This window comes from Parus major, chromosome 1 (genome assembly GCF_001522545.3).
Source record: "Parus major isolate Abel chromosome 1, Parus_major1.1, whole genome shotgun sequence".
In the NCBI taxonomy this organism is placed as follows: domain Eukaryota; kingdom Metazoa; phylum Chordata; class Aves; order Passeriformes; family Paridae; genus Parus; species Parus major.
In genome coordinates, this window is record NC_031768.1 from 59,430,376 (window position 1) to 59,456,527 (window position 26,152).

General features: G+C 38.4%; 1 protein-coding gene across 5 annotated transcripts in view; it reads right to left on the minus strand.

Moving 5' to 3' along the window:
• The window catches only part of ENOX1 (ecto-NOX disulfide-thiol exchanger 1), a 350,391-nt gene that overhangs the window by 62,615 nt on the left and 261,624 nt on the right, over positions 1–26,152 (minus strand). For all 5 annotated transcript variants that reach the window (XM_019007902.2, XM_019007903.2, XM_015637165.3 and 2 more), the window contains 3 exons: positions 25,591–25,824; positions 15,282–15,494; positions 1,854–1,960 (listed from right to left, as the gene is read on the minus strand). In XM_019007902.2, coding sequence (XP_018863447.1) covers positions 1,854–1,960; positions 15,282–15,494; positions 25,591–25,824 — 554 coding nt within the window. The remainder of the gene's footprint in view (positions 1–1,853; positions 1,961–15,281; positions 15,495–25,590; positions 25,825–26,152) is intronic.

The following is a 26,152-nucleotide window of genomic DNA, read 5'->3' on the forward strand; positions in this document are numbered from 1 at the left end:
CATCAGTGTCTACATTATCAGCAAAGTCAATAATTTTCTATGCAGAATGTTTATGTGTACAGGTCTTTTCTTTGCCTTGGGTTTCTAGCAAAGCTCTTCTAAATTCAGGAAAAAAACTGGAAGGTGATCAAGTAATTAAACAAATCAGCAGATAATACCATGATTAGAAGATACAATTGAAATCAAATATACTATTTGGTTTATTTCCATCACATTTTAGATCTGAAAAACAGGCATTGCCAAAATATATTGGTTTAACTAGATGCTTTACATAATTTTGAATTGTTTTAGTTGTCCTCCTTTCAGAAAAACAAAAGGCAGCAATTTTTGAAAAAAATTAGTAGAGAATTAACATTTCTGGAAAGTCCAACTCTTATACATTTCAGTTTATTAAATACTTAGAAACCAGCAAATGAATGACACACCACATCCCCTTACAGAATGTTAGTTTAAGAAGGGATGATCTTAATATAATTAAAATAATCTATTAGCAAATGATATTTTCATATTTCTCTAAAAGATAAGACAAACATCAATTCCCAACTTCCCAACTTTCAATTGAACAAAGGCATTATCCACTATGTATATGAAATATTTGTGAACAAAATGCAAAATACAGTTTGTACCAATAAATTATGCTAACATTTTATTTTAAGTGTCCCATTATTGAAGTAATTTTGTATTCACCATAATAGCACTGATAATAAAGTATTCATTTGGTATTCATGTGGATGTTACATTTAGTGCCATTGGTATTCAACTGTAATTTAGCATTAGTTAATGGACACTTAAAATGTTATCCAAATGATTTATATCACAGCACTTCAGTGTTTCTCAAACTAAGTGTACAACACTTATTTTACAAGTGTACTACAAAATAATTAAATAAGTGCACCTTACCTTCTAAAGTTTTTATTCTGAGACAGAGAAAAATCATTTAGAGGACTGTGATAGTAACAATCAACACACTGTACCACATGACAGTAAACCAAGTTTATGTAAATTGCTCATATTAAAATTTAGAAAAAAAAAAAGGAAGAAGAAAGAAAACAAAGACAGCGGTACTTACTTTTAAAATACAGGCTCATAGCGTATATACTGAATTAAAATCGAAAGCTGGATGACCAAAACACAGGATGAGGTCTAGCACTTCCTTTGCTGCCACACACAGCAAGGTGAGTTAGAATCCCATTTCCTCTGCTCATGCTTATGACAGTCACACATGCATGGTCCCACATTGCTAACTCTGTGTGGTTGTATGATTACATTTATACTGGTTTCTTTGCAAGCATAATACTTAGAACCAACACAAGCGATGTATCTACTTTTTTAAAGATAAACATAGAACAAATGGGAAGGAATAGGTCACAGTTATGGACTTAATATTCTTAAGTCATTATTTAGGAAAGAAATTTTTTTATTTTATTTTCATTCAATGTCATCTTATAATGACCATAAGATGGAAGAAAAAAAAATCCTTGCCACAGAATTCTTCTTTTAAAAACAGATCACGATGACTCCTAAATTCCTTATTTGAAAATATTGTTCCGAATTTCACTACTTCAGTTCATTATTTTAGATAGCAAACATAATCTTCTAATGATTTCCCAAATTTTGCGTGAAAAATAAAAACACATTGCTCCCTGTCTTCATGCTATTTAATGACTATTACCATAATGAGAGCAATGGGAGCAATTCATACTGTAGACGAGACTGTAAACGGCCAATTGATTAACAGCTGAAACGGTAGCTGTAAATATTGCCAAATACACTATGTCCAGCTACAATCACACTCGTTCTGTGTCAATCCAGCTGTGAGATGATGGATAGAAAGTAAAAATAAAATCACCAACCTCAGAATGCTTTCGCCAAATGTCTATGTTCTTTCGCTGGGCCTTCGAGAAATGGTCCCAAGCTTTTTGTCTGGTAGAAGCGTTGAAAACGGCGACAATCTGCTCAACTTTGGTGAACAAGGAAGTCAAACAAGACAAGCAATTTATGTTGTGATCACTATAGAGAAGCAAAGCAAAGACACTAGGAGTCTATGGATGATGTCATTACTGAAACAACATCATCAATATCCATCCAATGACGTGTCTTTTGTACTTACATTGCATCAATGTTGGAGATGTCTCCCTTCAAGTCTGTCTCCATAACTTTAGTATACACAACTCTTAACTATGCACCAAGAGCCAGGCATGCAGCTGCTTCCCTGTGATGTCTGCTACCACTCCCTGTGCTGGCACATGCCTTTGGGTGTGTGCAATAGGTGTGTGACCACAGAAATAACCTCAAGACATCCACCTGACACGCGTTCCCCTGCGGCAGCAGCGTGCAGACAAGCAGGCTGCATGAACGGAAGTGTGGAGGGCTGGCAGGCTCTGCTTTGAAGGGTGACTACCTGATAATGGGAGCTTGTCAGCAGGTGGGAAAGGCTAAACCGTACATCAATCCTGCACTCTGTGGCCACAGCTGCTGCTTCTCCTCTATTCGATATCAAATGGCTCACCTGTGGTAGATCAGTGCTGTCTCCACGGCCTATGTATGGTTACTTACATGGACACTTTTTTCTTCCATATAAGATGAAGAACAGTTGTGAAATGGGCTTTCCTCATTCAACTCTAATGAATTTTTTCTGAAGCCAAAGGTCAATATTTAGATCAGTTATTTAGGATCATTAAGATCCTCAAGTTTTTAGCCATTTGTTCATCTCAGTTGAGGAAGCTTTCCTCTCAACACTCTTTTCTTTCTCTTCAGTTACTAGCAAAATTATCCTTCCACAACAGCGACCTGCCTAAAAATGATTTGGCCAAGATGTAAGCCAACTTGATCCCAGAACAATTAACTGAAGAAAACACCAACAAACCCAGATTTTCTACAAACAACCTCAGCTGTTCTACTGAATAAGCAGCTGTGCCAGCCTATGAAGTCAAACTGAAAAATGCTTCAACTCTTTGACAAGGTTCTTTCCTATCTTTCTATTTAGATTCCTGGGTGGAAACAATGTCTTTTCTTTATCAAGTTGCAGCTTGCATCACTTCTTGCTCCTCTCACTGAAAAGCGGTGGTGGGAGTGCTGTAACACCCTCTGCCCTGGTCTGTTACCTTGATGATCTAGAGCTTCTCTCATTCTTCCCTAAAGTCGGAGATGTAGAGGATCTTATTATACATAGCAACCTATCCTTCCTAAAACAGTGAGCTCACCTACTAAAGCAGAATCTTTCACCTCTAGAATGGGAAGTTAATCTCTCATTTAAGCATATTCCTTCTCTTCTATGCTTTTAGATTCCAGAAGATTACAACATTTTCAGTGGAAGTTTTTCTTTCAAGAATGATTAATTACCTTCTAAAGTCACAGAAAATAACTGTAGTTCAGTTTCTTTTAAAATGAATCCATGTAGGTAGTTTACAATAAAGGAAGTGCCTCAGACCTATTGTGATGATCTTATTCATTTGCAATGCATTCAACTTTTAAAGGTAGATGTGATAATTTCAGCCCATTAGAACTTGCTTAGACTGAAGAGTGGATGTATCAAGGAAATAATGTTTCATATATTTTTTCAATTAATTTGAAAAGAATGAAAATGGTAAAGCACTCTATTATTATGTGTATAGAAATTGAGGCTAGAATTTAATTACTGTCGTTCTGTTGACGACCAGGTGCTCAGAAAATTCTGCTTAATTAACAATCTGTTTTCAGTTTGCAAGTGGAAATTCACGTAGAAAAGATTCACAAAGATACGAGGAAGAGCTGGTTTGCCATTTTCCCCTAATAAGTATTAATAAGATCATCTGAATTTTGAAAAACATTTGAACTTTAAAGTGTTTAATTTCCATTATGTGAACAGGTGCTAAGATTTATCAAAAGTCATTATCTGATCATTTCAGAAACTTTTCTCAATGGAAACACAAGCTAGGAAGATGCCACAGCTTCTTCTTGTATAACTGCAGTAGACAAAGTGAATATTAAGAGGATCTTCTTCACTTACCTAACTTGTTGGAATTAAAAAGTAAGAAGAGGTAGGATAGTATGAGTATGACATACTAAAAATCAAGGCATTTAAAGAAACTTTATGAAACAGGCATCAAGGGATAATAAAAGGGAAAATGTAGAGGAGAATACTAAATTAGTATATATCAAGGACCAACATGCCAGTGCTCTATTCAAAGAAAGTGTCAATGTCTGTATAGCAATTTCAATATACACAGCAATCTAGGCTACGAAGCTCTGCAAATTCCAGCATAAAAGGTCTCCAAGATATTAGAACTAAACAGCAGCCAAGGTATTGGTTTGACAGTACAGGGAAGTAGTGCATCAAAATCCTGCATTCTTGTGCTATGAGATGGCAATTTAGTGTAAACCTGCTCTGCCACATTTGTTCTTGTTGCACCAAGATTCATTTGTTTTCCCATAGATACCTTGGAAGCCTAAAGCTGGCATAATGTTTGTGGCTCTGGGGAATTGGAAGACAAAACCTGATGTACCCATTCCTGATCAGGATCGGATTTGTATGGGTAAATGATCCAGCAGACCACAGCCCATAGGAATGGTAGATTGACCCCTAAGGAGAAGCCATGAAAGGCCCATATTAGCTGAGAAATTCCCCAGTTCACTCATGTTAATTCCCCAGTTAACTTATGTCTGGGTAAAACTTGGCCTAAGAGAGGCCCCAGATTTTGGGCTGATATCTCCATAATCTGAGTCTCACTGCTGACCATGGTTTTCAGATTATTTTCTGATCTCCAGGAAGAAATTTCCAAAACTATATAACAGGTCATATCTATCTCTCTAGGGCACCTTGAACTCCAGAATGCTCTGTAGTGTCAACTGTGACTGGTAAGTAGAATTATTAAGTAACATGAAATATTCATTGTCAAACATCTGTTAGTGAGTTCTATGCTATATCAAATTTTCATTGACCATATGCAAAGCTGTTTCCTTACTAAATTAGGATTTAAAAAAACACATTGTTCTGGAAGGGTCCATAACATGTCATGTTTTTCCCATCAATATAACTTACAGGATGTAAGTTATTGCATCTTTCCTAAAGACTTATTCTGTGGCTGCTAATTTAAGTGGCGTGCTTTGGACAAAGGATTATTAGCTAATTGTGTTTCTGCTGTGTTATAAATAGCTAGAAAGACCCACACAACTAAGCCTAGAGTGATATGCAAATGCCATTGTTTAACAAAGGTAATGTAACTACAATACATTTTATTAGAGGTGCCAGCTCACAGTAAGTACATTAATAGAAAGTTTAAGCCTTGGTTTCTGCTGCCATAAGGAATGCTACCTGGAAAAAGTATTGCTATCAAGTATAAATGTAAAAACAACTCTAGAAAAAACAGCAAAAGAGCAAAAACCCAGAAAAACAGCAAAAATCCCTCTCCAGAGCAAGAAAATATTTGATACAGGATATTTGAAAACTGTACTACCAAAGAAAAACAAAACTGAATGAGAACCAAAGTGTAGCCTCGTCTGCAGATTAAGAGGTAGAGAGAACACTTTCACCCTGCATTACATTTATCAAGGAGTCAGTTTTAAATACATGATTGAGTGAAGGCTGAAATTTACCTCTGGGTTCAGGAGTTAAGAAGTACTCAATTTTCCTTTGCTTATTGCATTATAAACTGCCATGCATATTATTTTATACTATATATTATAACATATATAATTTATAATAGAAAAAAAAGAAACAAAATGGAAACAAAAAAAATGTGCTAGAATAAAAACAAAAGCCCTGGCTGGCAGATGAAAGAATCGGATTTCATGTAGAACTTTACTCTAAATTCCACCAATTAAGGACACAGGATGAAAATGGCTTTGCACTAAATTACTGCAAGTGTCAGAGTAGAATATACAGCAATTTAGCACCGAAAAATTCTGTAAGAGTGCAACAGTTGACATGAAGGGTAAAAGAAAAATTCCACCCATAAAATTACAGTGTAAAGGAAACTGTTACAGTAAATGTATAACACACTTTTCAAATATAGAGTCGCAGCACAGGGAGGATATAGAGTTGGCGTGGTTTGGGTCAGAAGCCCTGTTGCTGAATTCTGACTAAGCTGCAGTCTGCCAATCGATTTGGCTCCAAGCCCAGCAAACCAAGGAATTACAGTAGTCAAGGCTGGATGCTGTAGTGAATGAATTAGTCTCCAGGTCAGTTTTGGATAGGGAAGAGAATACTTTTGGCAACAGTCCTGAAAGGCGTTTGGTAATGAACTGAACAGAACTTAGCATTAAGTCCAAGGCTAAAACTTGAATACGTAAATGACATATGACATTAGTAAGAGAAATGGTAGACAGATTGCAGAGTAATGAAAAATGTATTATTTTAATTAATTTCAGCCAAACACTCATTCTTTTGGTTACGGTACTGTTTACTTTCAAAAAAGAATTTGCCTTTCTCCCTTTTAGAGCTGAAAACCTGCAGCCTCTCCCTGTTACTCAATTCTCATGCCACAGACGGAGAAACAGATGTGATTGCCTTTGACTAGCAGAGGAAAACGTAAGAGTTGGAAATATCACCCTGGGGAAGACTGCAGATAATGCAAGGGATGAGTCTTAAAGTAAAGTAGACCACAGCTGGATACATAAACAAAGGCCATTATAGACTGTATAATGAAGATACAGGTTTTGACAGCTATGCAAAAATATCTCACCTGCCACAAATAAATACCTTAGCTGTTTCACTTTGTTTTTGGTTTTGTTCAGGTTTTCTGTTTGTCTGTGTTTTTTAAAAACACTTTTTAAAATCCACAGTTATCTGCAGCTCTATCAGACAAATTTGGTCTGCATGCTGCCCAGATGCCTGTAGGTTCCTTAAGAATAACATGATAAAGGAGACAACCATAGGACTTCACTATTACACCCCCAAATTCCACCTTTTTGGACAGACTGAGAGAATGGTGCCTACAGTGATTTATCTCCCAAATAATTTTGCTGTGTGGGTGGTCAGATTGCAAGGATGTCATTCCTCAACCTGCCCTCCTACCAATAACTACATCTGTACTAGCCATCAAAAACTGCCAGGGACCATTCTTGTTCCCTGAAACCACGTGCACAACATGCTGAGTGTCGTCCCTGCAGCAGCAGCATTTCTCTCTTCCCAAAAAGATGTTTTCCTGGGAAACTACTTGGCCTGTATCAAACTCTAAACTGTACCACATTTTGTAGGAAAATACTAGCTGACCCAGAGCATCAACTTTCTAACAGACAAACAGTATACTGTACACACTCAGCTTTTTTTAACCCTGCAGACAGAGTCAGGGGGGTCATCCCTTTCTAGCAGTCTCACCTTTTCTGGTCTCATCCTGGTACAGAGGTCTCAGCAGTGAAGAGAGCAATTACACGACTTATCAGAGGAAGAAGGATGTTTTCCTCTTCCATCTACCCTATCTCACCTATCTGAATACTAGAAAGAATGTCCTCTGTCTAAATTATTTCTACGTTTCCCCTTGACTAGCATTTGAGAAGAGCAGAGCACATGTGTGGGTTCATGCTTGGTCCCTCTTCCTGTTCCATCTGACTCAGAGTGGTCCTAGTCTATTTGTTTGTATGGGTTAAGAGGCTGAGTGAATGTCAGTGGTCTATACATGGGTGATGCAGGAAGAAATACTTCTTTCTAATACAATAAAGAGATCCTTCCACGTAGACAAAGAAAAAAAAAGTACTTATACCACAACACTTACTATAACCCCATGTCTTGTAAGAATATCAAAATCCTGTGTCAGCAGCCGTTGTTTTTCTTCCTCCTTCTTTCAGCTAAGAAACCCAGTGGGGAACAGTGAAAGAAGGAGCATTATGGGGATACTAAAAGTGCCCAATTTATAGGATTCATACTGAAACCTGTGCAGTAATTTGTCTGAGGTATGTATATCAGCAATTGATAGTTCTAGAAATAGAATGCTCCCTGCTAAACTTTGAAATAATAAAAAAAACCCCAACAAAATCAATTTAATTAAAGATAGCCCAGTTTTCCCTGCAAGGCATTGCTGGAAAATCTGTCTACAATTTAAGCTTTGAAAATCTTCTAGGTTGTGAAACCATGGTTTAATTTACAACAGAGAAACTGACAGCTTAGTGTAACCACAAGAGTTGGCGCCGTGCCATGTGATAAATCACTCGGACTCAACAAGACCATTCACCTTCACGTCATTTCTCAACACACAGGAGCCTGACATCAGACCAGCACAACACAGTAGGGCAAGTACAAATGTACAGTACCTGCTCTTTCAACGCCACCATCTTACTTTACTGAATGGACTTTATAGACCTTGTGTTGACAACCAGAAAAAAAAACAAAACCAGAAAAACCTCAACTTTCCCCCTCCAACTCAAAGGAAGATGAAGTGAATCCTGCTTTCTTCATTGGCTTGACAAGATTGCAAACCATGCCCAAAGTACTACAGTAATTAGCTGTTCTTTCTTTTCTTGTTAGGCACACCTTTCTTTTCAGTTCCCAGATGTAAAAATAGCAGAAGTGGGAACTACCATTTTTAATAAATCTGGCTAAAAAGAGAACTCCCAAGGAACTCGGCAATGTAGGAACAACATAAATGTGACTAAACATTTGTCCTGTTAAGTGAAGTAATAATTATGCAAGAATCTTGCAGATTAAAGTGTTCCTAGGGAGATCAGGAGGGCTATATTTGTTTGGGGCATAATATGATTCCTTTTGTTGAAGGAAAAGGATAAAGATGTGGATGAGGAGGTTTTAATGCCATAGCCTCTTCTGGCAATCAAACCAAAAAATTGTCTCACACACTTTAGGTGTAAAATTTACTTCTCCTTTGTTGCTATACCTTATGTTCCCTTGCCTGCCATGACTTCTTCCTTCTGTACTTTTGTTCCTTCTGTGCATGTCCATCTTTATCTCCCACATAGTCTATCCCTTTCCAAAACATTTTACTTGCCCCATAACATCTCTGTCATCATCACAAACTAAATAATTTGTAACAAATCCATTGATTTGACATGAAGCATGACTAGTGCACACTGAAGGGAACAAGTATTTCAATCATTCATAGTTGCATAGGATTATTCATAATTATAAGGTTTATTCAATCATTTTTAAGCAGTCTGAACAGCTTTAGATGTGCAGACCACATGGTATGCACAGCCAACTCATCCTTTTGGGTGAAACCTCCATCTTTCTTCCTTGCCTAATGACTCTTCCCTCATCCTTTATTTCCACAGAACATTTACAGCTCAGTTCTGTGACGCATCAGGCCCTTAACCTTGTCTCTATTCAGCAAGGCAAATCAAAGCCAAGCACAGATTTCCATGTGGCTAAAGCACATGCTTCTTTGCCTTGAACCTGGTGTCATCATCTAGGAGAAATGCAGATTCCAGGCAAGTGGCATGAGTTGTCAAAATAGACTGAAATCTCTTGGAAGGCAGTGCTTTTATTTTTCTGCAAAACACCATGCATATTTAATGGACTACATTATAAAACAAAATCCCTTAAAAGTAACAGAAGAGCTTCTGTTGAAATTCTGGCCATGCTTAAATCAATATCAAGATTCATATTGACTTTAGGTGGAGTGAAAGCTACAGACAATAGAAGGAATGCAGAAATTCAAAGAGAATAAAACACAGAAGAATGAGCTATGCGAAACACTACAAATTGCAACCACAAAAGGTTATACTGCCAAAAGAAAGGGAGGAAGTACAAGAATGCAAGGTAAAATAAAAATGGAGTTTTTCATCTCTGTTCTCTGCCCCTGCCACAGCATCTTCTATAGAAATGTTTTTGGGAACATGTGTGCATGAGATACAAAATCCCATAGATAGGACAACTGAAAAAAGAATAAAGAGATCCAGCTGAGCTTTACTGGACAAATTATCAGTATAGAAACAAGCCAAGAGCACACTCACTAAATGAGCTAACAAAAGGAACTGGATGGATTGTAGAGGTTATTTTCTACTTATTTTTTTTTTCTTTTTTAGAAATGCATCAAGGTAGAAAGTAATAGTGGCAACTAATGACATGAATGATTAATGTTTTTGTATTATAATGGCATTCTATGACACCAGCTGAGAACTGGGCTGTGCTGTAAAAACACATTATATGACTCAATCTCTTTCACAAAGAGCTTAATGATGACCTAAAAATTGCACATAAAGTAAGCTCATATTTTTGAATTAGTCAGTGGCAAAGGAAAGAAAGACTGTAAGGCTGGACAATTAAAGAGCAGGAAAATCCTTTTAAAAGTTGTTATTAATGTGGAGCAATTCACAGAATACTTTGGAAAGCATGATTGTATATAAAAGATCTGACTGTTAAGAGAATTTTAACCAGCATGTTTTCAATATCTGTAATGAAACTGGCTTAATTTTTAGTACTATGAGAATAGTAAAAATGGAAGGATTTTTGGGAGAAAGTAATGAAGTATGGAATTTAAAGCAAATCAGATGAGACAGTGATTTTAGCAATCACCATTATATCAATGTATATTCTATGTTTTCTAAAGCAAGAGAGCAACTTCTGAAATGAACCTGTAAAGAGAAAAACAAAACTGATGCCAATCATCTTTTTGAAGTGAGCTCAAAAAGGATTTGTAACATTTTTCTTACTTTTTTAATATTAAAAAAAAATGCAGATTCTGTCTGTGAAGGCACTGATAATGTTAAAACAGATTAAATCATATCCAGGGAGATCAGAGAATGAAAATGAAGAAACCAGAAAGGAGACGAATTTTATTCAGTCTACTGAGAATGCTTTTCCCTTCAGAACTATTTAACTACAATTTTTTTTTTTTTTTTTTTGGACGGGGGGATGTAATTTGCATCAGGTACCTACCACCTATTTGATAAAAAGTCAATGTAATCAAATATACCTCTGGAGTCCTTTAGTGGAAAGAAAACTCAATGTGACAATTGTATGATTCTCAAAAAGGGGCACATGACACACAGCCTCAAACCTTTGATTCTTCCTAAATGGACAGGCCTACTGAATCAGCTCAGAGTTGAATCTAACTTTACTTCCTGTTTCACAAATAAGGTCTGAAGATGCTTAGCCACAGGCAAAGCAGGTAAACCATAATCCATAGAATCATACAATGGCTCAGCTTGGAATGGATCTTAAAGATCATCTGGCTTCAACCTCCTGCCATGGGCAGAGACATTGTCCACTAGACCAGCTTGCTCAAAGCTCCATCCAGCCTGGCCTTGAACAATTCCAGGAGTGGGGTATCCACAGCTTCTCTAGGCAACCTCTTCCAGTGTCTCACCATTCTCACAGAAAGTTTCTTCCTGATATCTAATCTAAACTGGTTCCCTTTCAGTTTAAAGCCATTCCCCCTTCTTCATGTTCATCCTGGACATCAGGAAGAATTTTTTCACTGAAAGGGTGGTTAACCACCGGAAGAGGCTGCCCAGGGTGGTGGTAAAGGCACCATCCCTGGAAGTGTTTAAGAAATGACTGGACATGGCCCTTAGTGCTATGGTTTGGTTGGCATGGTGGTATCCATTCAAGGGCTGGGCTCAAATGATCTTGGAGGTCTTTTCCGACCTTACTGATTCTATGATTCTATGTCATAAAATCTGGCCAGGGGGCTCCATGATAAAAACCACACTCCCACTGTTCCCCCACAGGTACACAAGAGACTGATTCACAGTCTCTGATGGGGAACTGGTTTCAGAGTCCACTAAGTCCATTAATTCATTAGTAAAATGGACAAAAACGATGGAATGTCATAGTCTGCTCAGTAACCAGTCATGGGGTACGTCTCTTCATTACATCGTGTGTGTAACCTGTGAATTGTATACTGGGACACTTCCACCACCTTGTGTGTCTTACTCTAGATATCAAATTAATTTTTGAATATGGAATTTTTATTGACCTATAGGTATTTTTGTCAGTCAAGGGAGACTGCATTTAATAGTCTGAAAACTCAGTAAGAGGTAGACAAAGTTCACAGTGCATGGAGAATAGAGTCAGAGGAGGTAATTGCAGCTTTGATGTAGTCTAAAAACCACCAACACCCCAAAAGGGATATCTCTAGGGCCTCCATTTTCCTTAAACATGACAGTCAACATCTGTGAACCTTAGGCTGTTAAGTGGTTTGGGAGGAAACACAACACAGATTAATGGAAAATCAGGGGGCAGTGTTACATGTATCTAAGATGTGGAAGTAAAGTAGATGTCAGACCATAAAGACAGAGCTATCCAAAGTCCTTGAAAACAATCCGTACTTTAAGCACAAATTGAAATATAGAAAAATCAAGTAATTTAATAAAAAGAAGGAAGTGGACATTTTTCTCTCTTTATCCCTTAAATAACTGAAGAAGCACCATACCAAGGCTAAGACTCCCTGTAGCACTTAAATCAGGTGCTATAAATTTGTGATGTGACAACAGTAATACACTTTATTTCACAGATTATCCTGGCACAAGTTCCTTGATCAGGTAATTAATTCACGTGTTGAGAAATTGACCCAAATTTTTAGGGGTAATCTGCTCAGTAATCTCCTAAATACCTCAAGGCACAAATTTGTAGCAGGGATTTCAATGCCTGTACTTCTTTAGTAGTTGTGCCATAAGATGAAATGTTCTGGTCACAGTAATCCTCATTAATAAGAAAGTATTTTCTACAGAGACCCACTAAGACAGAGTGTGTGTATGTGTGTGAGTGTGTATGTTCCAGGTGAGTGCACCTGAAGCCAGTCTTATTTCTTTTTCACTCCCCATAACATTCATTGCTGGCATTTTTATCTAACTCTGAGTTCTTCCCTGATGCTACAGCCGTCTGCATCTACGCTGTACACAGTAAGTGGGATTAATCTGCTCTGAACAGGGCACGTAAAAAGTGGGACATCTGCTTCAGAGCTAGGCCCCCTGTGAATCCTCTATGGGCAGCAGAGAAAAAATGGCATATCCAAGGGATGATTCATCTCACTGGAAGAGCACCATGAGGTCAGTTTGATGACTCATTCCATGGAGATTCTTATTTTTCTCTTCTGACTGCAAAGAAGGCCTAGAATGGTCAGCTCCAAGCTGACATCTGACCTAGTTCATGAGAGAGGACTGCCACATGGTATTTTTAAAATACAGTAATATTTATGTCAAATGGCCACACAGCTGCAGCATTACACTAGACTTTTGGATCCTCACTGAAAAAGAGCAGAAGTGGGTTTTGTCACTCTGCAGAATTTAATAGGCCACACACACCTATTCTGGACATCTTGTATTTTCAAATTCTTCTTCATAAAGCAACTGACATATTGTAACCAATTATGCAGGACTGTGGAACAACAATGGAAAAAGATGCATGAAAATCATTCCTCAGATCAATTCAAATACAGATCACTTCCTTTGAAAAAGGGAGACTCATTTCAGAATCTCCATGCCTAGCAATCTTAGGCATATGCATGTGTAAAGGAAAAACATCACCCATCTGTTCGCAGCAAGTTTGCAAGGAATTTTAATAAGACATATTAGTGCTAATAATGGCCAATGTTTATGATGTTTATAAAATAAACAATGGGAAACATCTGTAAAACTTGTAAAACTTGTTCTTATAAAATCCATAGTGTAACACCTTTCCCTGAGGCTGCTGTTTGTTGACCTTGTCCTCCTAGGCAAGATCTGTCAGAAACTTTCTTCTTCCAGACACTGCTGTTACTGTGGCACTAGGAAACTCACATTTTCAAGCCAAAGCTATTTCTGTTTCTGTAAATTCAGCATTCAGCACATTACAGGAACAAAACAGATAGCCCAAACTGCAAATTTCCACCTGAAACTACAGGGATCTCTATTTCCAAGTGACAGATGTTCTACAACAGTTGGTGACAAATGGGCTAATTTAGACTGATTTAACTAAAGTTCAGCCTGCTGACAATGGGGGACTTTTTTTAATGCAGCTGAAGAAGGCATTTCTGAATGCTAGAGCTGGCTGTCGCACACAAAACTAGAGAGGCCCTGGTGTGAACTGAACAGCCCGCCATGCGTGGTGCCTGCATCTCTGTGCCTCACACTGGCTTTTAGATGCTGATACGCAAGACAATATTGCCTAGCAAATTACCAAGGGAATTAGCTGGTCTTTTAAATTTACTCTCTGAACATATGTCCACAGAAATCAATGTATTTGGCCCAGAATCTTTGTTTCTAGGTTCTCGCATCTAAACTCTTAAATTAGGATATATGCCCTATGGTGAATTTGTCTTCTGAGATGCTGAGCCCTCCATCACTTATGCAGGAAGCTTCAGTGGCTGCTCCGCTAAGCCAGGCAAGTCCACCCAAGCTTACGCCTTCAACCCTAACTTTTAAAGGATGTTCAGTGAGGAACAAGAAATAAATTGCACAAAAGCCTTTAGGGCTTTTTTATTTAAATGTAAAGATTAGGGGTATGATTCAGAAATTACAATGTAACGATTTCACTGTCTTCTATCTGGTAAATTATCTTGGGTTTTGTTCTCAACTGGCACATGAGAGCTGGCTCCAGGCTTCACCTTTCTGATATCATAGTGCCTCCTCCTTGAGGAGCCATGAGTAGGCATGTTAAAAACCACCAATAATTACATCAGTTTTCTTTCTCCTTTTTTCCTTGCCTTTTCTTTTTTTTCTTGAACTTTTCACCTTCCTCTCCTCTCCGAAAACTTCTAGGCAAGTATCCTGATCATTGTTTTATGAGGGAACCTCGTTAAAGTAAGTTCATTGATTGTATTTCTGTACTAAGGAAATAGCTGCCAGCACTAGATATTTAAGACAGTTTATCTGCCCAATTAATACTTGCATTGTATCAGCCAACCAGTCCTGATGCCAGCAGCAGTACAGCATACTTTTCTGATGTGGAGGTGGCCTTTACCTGTGAATATATCCCTAAAAGTTACTGGATTCTACTGCCTTTTATCTACACCCAGGCTAAAAATATTACCTAATTGTGCTCTATTCTATAATTGACCTAGTTAACTACTGCCACACACAGTACTACAGGCCACATATCCCTTCTCTCAAAAAAACCATGATCTTTTCTCAGAGCAGTGAGGCTTCTGTCTTGTCCATTCTTGAAGTGTTATGTCTACACAATGGTAGACATTGTGAATAGAGCACGTCTTCATCTATTAATAAAGAAAACTACTGAAACTTTGCTCACCTTGAATAATAAGTTCTTAGGAATGGTCCTTGATCCTCCAAACTGCCATAGAGTATGGAATAGGATGTGAAGTAGAGCATGACTGCATTGCAACTACTTACCCCCAAAAAAACAAGCAAAATGATAAAACCACTACCACCACCACCACCATCACTACAACACTGACAAAAAGGGAGTTACTTACATTGAGTGAGGATCCCTGTTAAGGCATTTTTGAAACTCTCCTTGGCTTGCTCCATTTCTTGTTCGTGAGCTGCCTTTTCGTTCATCAGCCGGCGGACGTGGCTGTTGGCTGACTGCACCATGGAATAGAACTGGTTTGCAGAGCGACGATTCACCTCGCCTCGCTCAATCCAGGTGAGCAGCACCGTGATGGCCTCGGAAAACTTGCTATCATCTAGAACAATCAAAGCACAGGTTTCAAATTGCAGGCATAAATAGCCTGCTGAGAACACATTTTCTGCTCTGTGTCACATTAAAATCACCATAAATCCTGCTTGCAGTATATCATTTTGGGCAACTTTTGTGTCCTTTGTTCTATCAGATGTAAGAAGCCAATACAGCCGTGCGAAACTACATAAATCTTCCTTCAAGACTTGTCTTCTCCTCATTTTAACAGCTTTCTCACAACAAATAGCAGCCTCCTCCCCGTCCCTGTGGCCTGAGTCTTCACTTTCACAATGTCTCCCTTAAGCCATTCAGTGATATGGAATGACCTTACAGCGGGAGTGAGGAGACCTCCGTGGTACTGGACTCACTGCGGAAATTAAATGTGTCTGTGTTAATCTGCTCAGCCAAAAGCTCAGTCTTGGAGCTTGGGCTCAGCCATACTTCTGTCAACAGATTTCACTGACATCATGTTGTTAATTAAGGAACAATGTTGAGGCTGAACAATTCCTCCTCAAAACACTGATTAATTACAAGGGACTGCTTTGAACAGATGATGTGCCTGCATTCATTTTGTATTATTTGTTTTGTACTATTTGTTTTATCTTTCGCAATATATATGTATTTTTAAAGGATTCCAGATGAATCCAGGAAAACACCTAGATTACAGCTTCATGTTTACCATTCAGGTAACGAAAGATGATTTTCTCTGCAGAAAGATTGCCAAAATTGAAGGCTAGATTTTGTACATTCCCTCCCCAGGTAATCTTCTTTCCTTTGACAGTGCTCTCAGCTTCCTCAGAAGACTCTAAGCGCAGCATCCATTACACTTCAGGCTTCATCAGGATTAAGAAGAAACATTTCTTTTTAAGTCCCATTTAGACTGAACTGCAAGAAAATATTATTACAACGGTGTCTTCCTGTGGAACCATTTTTGAGCAATTCAATATCAATTTTTCACCAGGATTTTATTCTATAAAACTTCCATTTCCCAACAACTTATTTAAAACATTTTGTCTGGTCCTTTTTGGTTATGTTTCTTTATATATATATTTCAGATGGCATGCATACCTTTCTGTAGGAGACAGTATATGGTTATGGTGGGAAGATGTAGCGTAATCATAACCAAACCTTAAAACAAAAATTGGAAAATACTAAACACAGCCAACTGTGTTACAGGATACAGAAAAATGCGACACAATTTGTAAGACTCTGCTTTCTATGTACAAAGAATAATGAAATACTAACTGCCAAGTGATGATTTTGGCTTTTATTCTGAGTTAATGATCACTTCCCTAAAAGGCGAGTAGCCTAAAATACAGCGAGGAGTAGTGACATGCTCTGTGCCCACAGCCTCTGAAGAAGAGATTTTTACATTGCTTGATCTTTAACATCTTATTAACTGAAACATGCTTTCAGCTACAGCAATAAGACTTTCTCTCCACAGCTGAATAGGCATGTTCACCCAAGATCCCTCAAGAAAAAAATGCAAAATAACACGTAACACCCTCCCTGTGTACAGTGGTGTATCTGCTGTAAAACATTAACATGCGATTCATTATCACCATTCCATTAATTTTTTGCTGGGCAGGAAGAGTCAGATGGGCATCCTTTCTTTTCATATTGTCCCCTTGGATTAGACTCCACTTCTGAGCTTTGCTGGATACATATGCAGCAGGACTGTATTAAGTGGCTCTGACGAGTGAGGTTGGCTGAATATAGACCCCAGAAAAGGCAAATGTAAACAAGACTCATGCAAAGCCTCTTCACTGCAAGAAAACACAAGGATGAAGCTCTCCAAAAGACTTGGGCAAAATCTTTAGCCTGCTGAATTGTATGGGAACTGGATGTCAAAGATGCAATATAGACAAGAACTCATCCCTGGAACATAATGTTTAATATAATTACACTAGTAAATAAGAATAACCAGTAATGGTTTCTGGCAATGTTAGCATGTTTCCATGCATGAGGAAAATCAGCAGCACAGAAATATCCTCCCTTTTCCTCATTTTAGTCTCTCCCCAGTACTCATTTATGTGTTGTTTTGCTACAGAGTCTCTGTGAAATAAGAACACACTCCCCTTGTTTTGTTTTTATCAGGCACAGTGGGTGTCTGTAAGGGATGTTCGCAAACATATCATCCTTCTGCCACATAGATTCTACCCATTTAAAAGGACATGCTAAAAACAAGTATGTTTTCATCATACTGTACTTCCAGGGAGCTGCAGAGGTCTGTGGGACTGCTACAGTTAATTCATAGCTCTGTACGAGCAGGAAAAAATCCTTTCATTGGTAAACATCAGCATCTTCATTGATTACATAATTAGAAGGTACATTCAAAAATCCTAGAGGGTAATATATGCACAAGAGGAGCAGATTAGTTAATAAAATCTTTTCTCTACAGTTTTAACATTTATTTCACCTTAATTTCTAACATATATATTCTTGCCATATCACTCAGTGACTAGTATAAGGTAACTCACCATGAATCCATTTTTTTCATCCAGAATACAGTGACTCTTTCTGAGCAATGAGATTGCCTTAGAAAATCAGATTTTTATATGAGATTGTTCATTTCTTTTTTAGTTAGTAGATAAATAGTAGAAGAAATGCAGCAATGGAATCTAATTTAAACAGAGCATGAACTGCCTTATGATTGCAGCCGTTCATTAAAAAAAAATAAAAACAAAACTCCTAATTCTGTTCAAAATTATTCCCTCATGGTAGGATGCACATAATTATACACTGTTTAAAAACACACTCTTCAAATAAATTCCTTTATATAAGACATGTTCCAATATGCAATTGTTCTTTTAAAATAAAGCATGCGGCAAATTATTTGTTACTCTTAGAGCTTTTTCCTCCTCCAAGTCACAGCATATTCTAAGCAAATAAGGTAGGCTTTATCAGTCCTGATTTTGCTGTCTGTTTAATGGTGAGTTGAACTGTGCCCCAGAAGTGCCCGCTTCCCTCAACTGGCTGCAAAGGGAGCCTGGGTTGGCCTGCTCCTGTATCAACATCTCTGCAACAGGCCCACATTCGGTCAGAGAAACCACAACCATTCCAGAGGTGCACCTGCTGAAAACCCTCACCCAGCACCTGCACCCTGCAGGGTGTCCCCATAAAGGACAGCTCTGACACAAGCTCTGACAACTTCGTGTCATTTGAAGATTACCCATCCATCGAGGATGGCTTGCTGGGTCGATAGAGATTTCCAGGTGCTGCCAGACTCAATCACAGGGCTCTAGAGATAAGATATTTCAAATTCCTCTTATATCAACTAAAGATATTTGACATTTAAATCCTAGCTCACAACTTAGATTAAATGGAAGATAAAGAAAAGAAAATGCATTCCTAGAGCTGCCCAAAAAATTGTTAACAGAAATATTTCTATGAAAAAAGGGAATAATTGTTGACAAATACTTTGCATTTTTCTGCTTGTAATTTGACCACCTCTAAGCAAACCCAACTAGAATAAACATTTAATTGAAATAGCTGTGACAACAATTGTTACAAAATGGTGTCCTGGGATAAGGTGTTGGAAACAGAGGTTTTATTTTCAGCCTATGGAGTTTCCCTGGTGTAACACAGGGCAGAATTCAGCTCAGAGTCCCCTCAAATGTGACTATTTATCTCTCAGTGTTAAGCACCTTTATAAGGTGCTTTCACAACTTAGGTGATGGTGTCTATGGTCTAAGCCATTAGAAAGGATAAAGATTATTCCATCACTCTGAAGCCAGGCATTCAAACACTCCTATTTCTATAATTTGTACATTTATAGATACATTGCACCCCTTCAAGGTGTTCTTGTGAGCACTGAGCATGACTGTGCTGCAGGGCAGGCAGAGAAAAGACAAGAGCGGTGGGATACGTCCCTCCTGTTTTGCCTCTGATTAACAGCCTGTCCTCTGTCAGCTGCAGCAGTGCCATGGGAAGATGTGCTCCCTGCCGCATCCCCATGCTCAGCACTACCCCTTTGCTCATGGTTACACCGCCCTCAGTCTGCTTGGAACTGCTCAGCTGCTCAGACTCCAGTTTGTCAAACTGGGCCCAGTTCAGTTACAGCAGGAAGGTGGCACCATTCAGTTCAGGATTCAAACTTCCTCATTATGTAAAACTGCAGCCAGAGCAGGATGTATGGCCAAAGTTACTCTTAATCTGACTTCTGACTTGATAATTTATTAAACTATAACTAAGATTTCTAAACTGCAAAGACTGAATTCAACAGAAAAAAGAATAAACCTTAGGAGGTGACTGCTGTGGCTGAATCAGGTCAGAGAAAAGGTTCTCTAACCTCTCTCATCAGCAGGCTCAGCCCAGCTCCCCTGTGCATTGGGAACAATTTGCTTCCCAGCACACACCACTTCTGGTGCCAAAATGACAACCTATTTTTCTCTTGGCTTAAGAGCTTCTTCTGCACAGAGTGCCTGCCAGTGACCTAGAAACACAACTCTTCAGTCTACTACCATCACCTTCTTTTTTTTCCCTGCTCAAATCCCTTATATAATTGTACCATGCATCACACACATCAGTCTAGTACTTTTGGGATTAATAACATTTTTAACCCAGTGGCATTGCATAACAAGTGAGAATCAAGAAATAAAAATTCTTACTGCCAAAGGGTTCTTTTAAAGAATGATTAATATCCACCTTACTATTTTTTAAATAGCCTTAACTTCATGCTATAACCAAGAAACTTTTCCAGTTACGTAACAAATGTCTAGCTGACACTAGATTTGATAAAAAAAAGCGTATATGTTCACTAAAAGATTTTAAAAAGTAGTTTCTCCCCCATAAATGATCAAACTCTTTTTTTTCTTTCAAATTAAATCACACAAGATTCTTCCAGGGGTGGGTGTTTCATGTCAGACACAGAAATCCATTACCTTCTCCTGCTGATGCCATTATTTCCAATGAAAAGTAATTATGAGGGTATTGAGTTTCCTCCTTATTTCTCAAAATCACACCACAACCTTTCAGATCAGTGAGCTGCCATTTCCCAGCTCTTAGTAATTAACTTGAGTAATTTTGCAGTGTGGTACATTTAATCCAGTGGGCTTGTATTAAAACCTCAAATTCCAAGTTGGTACAATACAGGTGAGGAGAGGGAGGATGCATTTAGTACTGCACTGAGTGTTCCTCCTGTAGGCTTTGGGAGGGAGGTGCCATGGGAATTGGGTTACCAGGCTGCTGATAGCTGAACCCACCTTATGCTCTTCTGCCAGCAGACAAAAGTGCCCTCGCACTGTGCCTGCTCACAGCCCCTGTGCGAGGCTCTCGGAGCCAGATGTATTGTGCCACAGCAGATGTCAGCAGCATATGGAAGAAGGAAGGAGAAAATGATAATCTAAAACCAGGAAGGGTGCGTGAACAGATTTGATGCTAAAGTGTTGAAACATGTCTGTTTCAGGGCTCTGTCCTGATATACCACTAATAAAATAAAAAAATGTCCAGAGTCTCAGCATTTAAACCTGACATTCACTGGTTTTGTTCACAGGATCTCGCTTTGCCTCCCCTTCTGATGTAGCTCTGCACTGAATTCAATCCTTTCTGGTTGAGACTTGGCTCCCTGCATAACTGCACTGTTTCTGCAGTGCTCCACCAGTCTGGCTCCCAAGCGCAGGGTGATCATGAAAGCAGTGTATTTTCCTTCTTAGAGAAACATCCTATCTCCCAAGCAATTAAATATTGTTTATATTTCAAACGATGCGCAGGAGTTGAGATTGTCAGGCTTGATGTTACCTGAGTCCTGTGCAAGGCACATCCCTGGTTAGTTCATTCTACTGTAACTGCCATCTATTTATTTAAATTTCCAATCTGTGCTCTCTTCAGGGGATAATACAGTGCCTGGCAAAGAAGCAGCTTCTCAATTTTTAAATTATATTTCTTAAAATGAAAAACCATATGAATAACTTCCCCGTGCTCATAAAGAAACATTCTATTAAAAAGGGAGGTAAATTCCAGGGTATTGTATATAACTCTTAGATATTTATGTCTCCTTTGCTCAAAATATTTAAAAAACTAGATATTCAGCTATAAAGAGATGCCTTTGTTAGGTGATAGAACTATTTAGCTACCCACAAAAAGTAAGACAGATGTAGCATTTTAAGGGATCTTACTTGCAAGAAGTGATTTCTGAAGATGATACCATTAGGTACAGATACGCTTGAATTAAGAAAACCATAATGTTCGAAATTCTGCTTTGAAACGCAAATGTCATAAGCACGGATTAAAATGTTTTGTTCCAATGCAGCTGACAGAGTAGCATTCCACTTAAAAGGTTCAGCCTATCTCCAGTTGTGTCATGTTCTGGGCACCACATGACTTAACTGTTTATAAAGCACCCAGGAAAACAGATGTCAGAGCATGCAAATTTGAAACTAAATATCTACTGACACATTTCACTGTGCAGTAATAACACATCTGATTTAACACTGGGGAATTAAAATCTCAAACACACACACACACACACACACACACACACAAATGCTGCAATGAACCAGAAGAAGCAAAAGTCACTTCTTTCTAGTGTAATAGCTGCAGACACGATATTCTGCTGGTTTTGTCAAAACAAGAACTTAGTGTCTATTTTCAAAGACTGTTTACGAAGCTAAATAACATTTATACTTCATTGTAAATGACCTTGGGTTCCCAGAGTTCAGATCTGTGAATTTATTGAGGTATTTCCTCAAAGAAACACAGATAAAGAGGAGCTCATGCTCTTCATGTTACTCATCTTGTTGGAATACTGGTGCTCATTTCATTCTGATAACTGAGGCTCAGGCAACTGACATGAATGGTACTGGAAGAAAATGTCCATACTGCCAACAAGGAGAGAGTTAAGAAGGACTTCATTTGAAGGAGTACTGAAGATCTTAATAAATAATAGAAAAAGAAAAAAGGGAAAGGGAGAAACACATAAACCAACACTGTTTGCCATATGCTGAATTGGAAAGTGGTGAAAAATTGCACTGGTGCATAGTTTTATGGGTTTTTTTTAATTTTTGCAAAAATCAAGTGTTCAAACCAAGTTCTTTGCAGATATGAAGGGATTCAGGATAGTCCACAGAAAATGGAGAGTATGTCCTAACTCCTCATGTGTATGAGGCCTTACATGCAGTGGATTTCCAGCCCTAGCCATCAGGAACTGAAGAACTGGTTCCTTTGTTCTGTGAAGTTCCACACCAGTAGAGATTATACCTGGCTGAAAATTTACAATGAACTCCTGTTTCCAACTGGTACAGAAGTTCCTCTGTGCTCTCTCACCCACAGTCACTCCTGTAACAGGTAACTTCGGGACACCAGAGGAAGAGGAATATGCTGACAAGCTGTGGGGCAAGAGCTTCCAGCCAAGTCTGTTATACAAAAACAATGATTTCTTAGTCTTATGCTTCAGTCTACAGAAGGTGAAAAAAAATATATTGTCACCTCTGTTACAGACTCAGTAAATATCTAGACCACATTAGGGGAGTGGCTGATAAGCCTACTTCATCTCTGCTCACCATAAGATTTCCTTGCTGTCAGGAATTTCCAAGGTTATTTTGACAACAAAAGTTGCCTGGATTCAGACCAAGTTATCTACATCTGTTGTTGCAAAGCAGTATCTTGGGTTGAGATATGCTTAGTTATTTTGGCTTGCTTTTTAGCTAGTGTTGCTCTGTGAACTTCTGGAGGCACTGCAGGAGCTGAAACCTGCATGTTGGGCACCTGCAGCTCATAAGCTGGCAACAGAGCTCAGGAGTCTTTTGAAGTGGGCACCACAGCAAGGTCAGGAGTTTCCTCAGGAAAACAACTGCAGAGCATCTGCTGAAGAACCAGTCTTTCAAGCTAAATCCTGCCAAGTACAGATATATTGTGATCCTTCTTTATTTTAGGATGAATTGTCCAGGCTTTTGCAGCAGTGCAAATGTGATAATACAGAGACCTGAGATTTTAACTCCAAGTTTTACATATCTGTGAGTGTGTATGTATATGTGTATGTCTATGTGTGTATGTATGCAGTGCTAAAACCACCACATTATGTATGTTCTGCTAATTTCACTCAAGTCCACATTTAAACTGAGAATGTATGATGATGGCTGGACTCAATCTTAGAGGTCTTTTCCAACCTTCATAACTGTATGATTCTATTACATGAACTGCCCTTCGCCAGAGCTGAAGAATTTTCTTTATTGCTTTACCTCTTTTTTTAGGATGACACAAAGAGCTCATGTGTGATTCCATGTTGCCCAAGGGAGCCCATAAAGCTCAACACCACTATTTTACAGATACTGGCTGTGGTGACACAGGGAAGGTAAACTACTGAAGCCCACCATTGCTTTCTTTACTACCTAGAACAGGGAACAACTCATGTCTATTGAGAAGAGAGGGGTCTTCTCTGCATTCTCCACCCTTAACTATCTGTACAGATCCAGGGTTGGTGTCTTTAATCTCACAATAAGGCAACTGTTAATTAGAAGAACTTTTTAAATTTCAATATATTTTTTTAAAATTACATACATTGCTGAAAATTTATTTCTGGACAAAAAGTTATGCACATAGTGTTGGTCCATACTGTGCTAAAAAAAAATTTATATTAAGCTTGAGCATATATGTCAAGCTCTGGTTAAATTTCCCTTAGGAGAAACAAAGCAAGATAAATGCTTGGAGTAGATTTTAATTAAGTATGGAAACTTCCCATAATGAAAAGAAAATCTTTCTAAATATAGTCATCTTAGACATCTTGCAAAAACCCACATTCAGTTGCCCCAAGCAATGACCAGCCATATGGAAGAAATTGTCCAGACTTCTTGCATTTTCTGGTTTAGTTCAGGAAACCTGTAGGCCTTACTACGTAAAGAAAAACCTCCCTACAAAAGATTAACTCCTAAAATATTCAACTAAAACTAGATGGATCTAAAACTGGACTGGGAGATAAGTATGAATTAAAATTTCTTATATTAGAGCCTCTTTTCTCCTGGTCTCTCAACCCATCTGGGTTATTTTGCCAGTTAGATAGATTAATGAATTATTTTATGGAGAAGTGTATTTGGTGGGGATGACAGTCAGCCAAACAAGTAACTGACTGAGTTACCAGAGTACTCAGAGAGTACTCATGCAAACAATGCAGTACTCAGAGGGACAGCAGGGTGCATCTCTGCTCCATGTTCCAAGGATGAAACACTTTGCACTGTCCTTCTTCAGCTCCCCAGACACATTTCATAGTTAGAACAGAGGCCAGTGTGATGACAGCTAGATAGTCTAAGCCTAATCTAGATAATTCTGAAATAGTGGCAAGAATCACAGCTTCTTGTGACCTGGCACACAGTTAAGCAGTGTGCTTGGCCATCATGGGGGAAAGAATGCCAAACACAACTGCTAAACACTTGATGAAAATAAACACAACTCTAAGCGGTGTGAAGAGTTGTTTGCTAGATATTTCTTTTAAATTTTGTTACCATGAATAATTTTATTTCTTCTCTTCTTAATGTTTATGTTAGCTATTAAAATAAAATGGATCCTCGAAGTACACCCTTGGAAAATATTAACTCACTAAATGTACCTAGGAAAAAAAAACCCACAAGGAAGCAAACACATACCAAAACATGACACTATCCTGCACAAGTAATTCTAACCCTAGAGAGAGAGTGAAGGAATGAATGGTGTGTGTCAGAGATAAATTGTGTCAGCTCATGAGGGCAATTTGAATGCCAGCAACAGTCAAATGCATGCGATGGAGTAACCCACACGTTGAGGACTAAAGTAATTTTAAGAATAAGGCTTTTCATATGAAGACGGATTCTTGCAACAGGTTGTCTTACTGTGAGAATATTTCCAAGATATACGATGTCAGCAACTTAACAGAAAAAGCCCCATCTGTAGCATTCTGATGACTCTGTTTTAGCTGTTAAAGCACAGGTAGATAGATAGATGTCACTCATTTCCAGCAGGTGGGTGAGTATCATTACCATTGGCATAGAAATGGCAAAGAAAGCCATTTCAGTGGGTGAAAGCTAACAGGGCAAGTAATGAAACACATCAGAAAGAAACTGGCTTCACTGCCCTGGCCTCTGCATGGCTCCTGCTTTTAAGGAATAATAAACTGAGAAGTGGCAAATGCTGCTTACCTTTCAATTTTTCAGCCAGCAAAGCAGCTTCGTGTTCAGAATAATGCATTATTGCTGGAGGTGAAGGAGGGCGCAGTCTGTCTTCTTCCATTTTGCGTCTGTGGCGTTCTTCTCTGGCCAGCATTCTTTGTTTGCATTCCCATTCATAAAAGTCATCTCTTGCCTGAGCAAAATCAACATGAAGGCGACCTGAATCCTTTTTGTCTGTGCTAGATCCTAATCTCATGCGGTAACCTGAAATCAACAAGTAGAACTAACTGTTGCAGGATTTATTTGCTTAAATTTCTCTTCATTTTTTTCCCCTCTTTTCAAGTGCAGCCAGGTAAAAATGTACATTAACAGATTCCCACATATCTATGCAATATCTATCAATCACCATGTTTTCACAAGAAGATAAATATCCACCCACTCATTTTTCTTTACAATTTCCTGCATCACCTATCACCGTTGTAGATGAACTGAAAAGTCAACCCTAAGGTGTAGAACCTACATTTCTGTTTAGAAGTCTCTCAAAATATATAATTTTTCCACTTGATAGTCCCAACTTTTAAAAGCACAAAAG